At 55.0% G+C, this 3,836-nt stretch overlaps 1 protein-coding gene across 1 annotated transcript in view; it reads right to left on the bottom strand.

Annotated features, from left to right (window-relative positions):
* Positions 1-3,517: 3,517 nt before the first annotated feature.
* The window catches only part of SLC45A3 (solute carrier family 45, member 3), a 7,515-nt gene continuing 7,196 nt past the window's right edge, over positions 3,518-3,836 (bottom strand). The window contains exon 5 of the mRNA XM_010139055.1: positions 3,518-3,828. Within this exon, the coding sequence (XP_010137357.1) occupies positions 3,518-3,828 (311 nt within the window). The remainder of the gene's footprint in view (positions 3,829-3,836) is intronic.

Raw genomic sequence — 3,836 nt, 5'->3', positions numbered from 1 at the left:
CGCCACCCAGCGGCCGCCCGTCCCGCGACACACACCAGCTGTCTCAGCCAAACACCTTTTATTTCCTTCTTTTCATAAAAATTTATAATAGCCTTCCTCTTGCGTTGTATACAAAATATTTCATCTACCGAATAAATAAAACACGAACATCTTGCAGACAGTCTGGCCTCAAAGGAACAAACAGCACCCAGACACCCCGCTCCAACCACCAGATTCACACCAGTCTCACCATAAAAGCCATTCTCCCCGCTCCCCAGCACGACTCCCAAAGCCCACCTCACCGAGGGACAGGAGAGGCATGGCACGATTTACCCGTCAGCAGTGCACCTACCACCTGAAAAAGGAAAGCTCACGGTACCCCTTCGGAAGGGCTCGTACCGGTACCTGCAGAGCGTGACCCGGTTCTACAGAGGTTTCTGCGCTCACACAGTAAGGCACACGCCTACCATTACCAGCACACGCTGGTGTCCCTTGCTGGTCCCTGGGTGAGCCTGGCTCAGAGAAGCTGTTCTTAGCAGAGGAGCTGGGTTAGCCAGAAAGGACAATCTTATAGGGCAAGGAGCTTCCCCACAGTCGCGCTGGAAAGCCCCTCTCCAGTCAGCCCCGGTGGCAGCCTGAACCAGAAGAAAGATAGTGACCAAGCTCACAGGCAGGGCCACTGCGGTGATGGCAAAGTAACAGCTCTTAGGGCCTGAGGGAGCTGCCAGAACTGCTTGTGTGCAGCTGGGATCATGCTGGGGTGAGGCTGCGAGGACGGAGGGTTGTGAAGTGCTGCATGGACACAGGCACGCTCCCATCCGCCGCCAGGGCAGTGTAGTGCCAAAGGGCCACGGCCGGGGCAGAGCCAGCCCAGTTCCAGCCAGTGCCCCACACCAGTCCCTCACATCGCTATGAACCTCGGGTTTCCCCTGACCCCCCTCTTCCTCCCGCTCCCTTGCCCTGACCTCTCCCCATTCTGCTCTGGGGATGCTGCTTTCTCCTCCATCCCCACTCAGCTCTTGTGCAGAAAGCTGCCCTCCTCGTCCCTCAGCTGCCCACCACCCATCCAGGACCTGACTGTGTGTGGCAGCTTCCCACAGCCCTCCTCTCCTCCTACAGCCACCTCTCAGGGCAAGCGCCCTGAATCTTCTAGTGTAACAGCGCTAAGAAGGAAAGCAGCAATCACTGAATTCACTGGGTTTCACTCCAGAGGGAGAAATGGGATGAAGGGTGCCAGGGGAAGGGGAGAAATCAGTCTCTTCGTGGGTAATCAAGCAGCTCTTCCCACTCTTGCTAAAACAAGAGCAGCTCAACCAGATGACAGTGGATAAGGAGCCCCTCATTCCAACCGGATCGTGTCTCTCCAGCTGGATGGAGACCTCTGAAGAACGAGCTGTTATCAGCCCAGTCATGGGTCAGGCCAGAGCAAGATGATGGGCGCCCGTCAGGGGTGCAGCAGCACACAGCAAGAGCAGCTGACTGCAGAGCCACAAGGTCGGTTGCTCAGAGGTCTTTTCCAAACAGAAATGAAGTAAAAGCAGGCACTGCCCTGGAAGGGTATCTGAGTTAGCAGAAAACTCAGCCTGCCCTCTCCTAGCAGCCTCTGTGTGTGGAGGTTCCCCACATTTTAGATGAGAAAAAATGAAAATAAAGGATTCAGGTAGGGACCTGTGTGAAAAATCTTGGGTCAGAGGTGGCTGATCACTCAGAGCATTCATCCAAGAAACAGCCCACCTTTGGCAGTAACATTTTGCCTCAGACTTACCCCTGAAGCCTGAAGTGGACAGAGACCAGGGTAGAAAGTACAGACAAAAAACTGTTTCTGTAGGTGGTTAAGCAGCTGCCAAATCCGTCCCCCAAACAGCTGCATTTCAGCACAAAGACCTTGCTGTGGGAAAGGGAGGCTGGTAGGCACATAATTTGTGAAGAAATAAAACAAAACCAGTGACCCTTTCCAGTAAAGAAATGTTGAAAAAACTTAGGAGAAACCCTCTCAGGACCTGTCTGCAGACAGCAGGGGAGGAACCTTGCTTCCACGCCAAGGAATAGTCTGACAAGACCTTGCAAAAATAGCAACATTTTGCCCTTCAGCCGAACCTCACAAGCGCATATCACTGCCCACACGCCCCCGCTGAAAATTAGTCACGAACGCTTTGTTTAGAGCAGCCAAAGTGAAGGACTGTTGAACAACTCCTGCGCGCTCACAGCCCAGCCTCCCCGGGAGCAGCTCGTGCTTTCCTCTCCCCACTGGCGTCCAGAGTTTGGACCATCCCAAAGTCCAAGCACTGACTGTGGGCCAGCGCCTTAACTCCTCCTTGGTGTACAGGTAGTCTTCGAGTGGTAAAAATCTGTCACCAGCAGAATTATTCCAGCCAGTCCTCTCGTATGGGGACTGGGACCGGCCAGACAGACACACAGCTACAGCCACTCTTCCGCCAGTGGAAGATGATTCAAGGAGGGGGACACATCTTTGAGGGGCAACGGACACAGCCAGCAACCAGCTCCAGGTGCCCGCCGCAGCGGTGACTGCTGCTGGGGACAACTAGTTGTCAGCGGACAGGCAATGCCTCCCGCTTCCTCTGCCCTGTACCCTCGTTCCCAGGCAGCCTTCCTGGTGTCCCTCCTTGTCACAGGACTGAAAATCCTCTGAGAACAGATTTTCCCTGTGATATGGCAGCACCTTCTAGGGGCCAGGTGAGGAAGAGGCACAACAGTCGAGATGTGCTAGAGGAGAGAGCGGGCGGCAGGTCTGAGCGCTGAGGAGTCAGAGTTATTGTGAACTGTGTGAAAAAAGCTAAAAACAATCATGGGAAACACAAAAAGTCCCTTCCCTCTGATGCAAGCTGGCACATAGGTGAAAGATAAGTCACCTTTTGGAATGGGTCCGAATGAAACGTTACTTGTTTTTCCAAAACATGACGTAGTAACTTTTCTCCTAAATGGTTTCTCCCAGTCAGAACAGAAGTGGGGAGGGACGGAAGCGTGCGTGCACACATATGCACCCCTTTGCTGCATGGCCAAGCCTTAGCCACCCATCCTTTTCCCCAAGGAATCTCCTCCCAGTGCCCTATTTGCAGAAGTATTGCTCAAGCAGTTAAGCAGAGCTACAACAAGCGCGGGGAGAGGGTACAGCTGTAACCAGAACACAGCAGAGCCAATGATTTCTTCTCTCCGCTCCCTGCACCCCTGCTTCTCCCGCTCGGAACCATGACCCGTTAGTGCAGGAGAAGTCCCTTTCCTTTCTCTGCCCTGCACAACCCCCTTTGGTGCTGGCCGTGCAGTGCTTTCTTTTGATAAAGGCACCTTTGGGAAGCACCGAGGGCCCGAAGCGCGACGCCCCGATGCCTCATATTTACACCTGAGATCAGCCCTGCCGCGTCTCTCCTGCCCCCCGCCCCAGAACGACCCCCAGGGCCACGGCGAGAGCGTGGGGAGAGCGGGTGCCACACGAGGCTTCCCACGAGGGGCCAGGAGAACACACGCGCTTCTTGTTTGGCCATGTACAGGCACCCCTGTGCTGCCCCCCGCACCTTCCACGTCACACTGAATACTTCGCCATGTCACTCTTATCGAAGACAACTTTGGTTGCAAAGTAAATGGCTACCAGGCCGAGACCGGCAGCTGACACCATGTAGGCAGTCACTGACTGCGTAAACTGGACAATGGACCCCATGAAGAGGGAGGGGACAACCTGAGAGAGGAGGAAAGCACTGTCCAAAATAGCCAGGTCCAGGCAGATCCCTCGCCCGGCAGCCACCGAGTCCGCTTCTCCCACCATCATCATGAGTGAGACGTCGCAGGAGGAGCTGACGCACAGAGCCGAGCTGGCAGCCGGAGGAGAAGAGGAGGGGGCGGAG

This window comes from Buceros rhinoceros, unplaced genomic scaffold (assembly GCF_000710305.1).
Source record: "Buceros rhinoceros silvestris isolate BGI_N320 unplaced genomic scaffold, ASM71030v1 scaffold27156, whole genome shotgun sequence".
NCBI lineage: Eukaryota > Metazoa > Chordata > Aves > Bucerotiformes > Bucerotidae > Buceros > Buceros rhinoceros.
The sequence above is the reverse complement of the archived record's forward strand: the minus strand, read 5'-3'. Positions and strand labels throughout refer to the sequence as shown.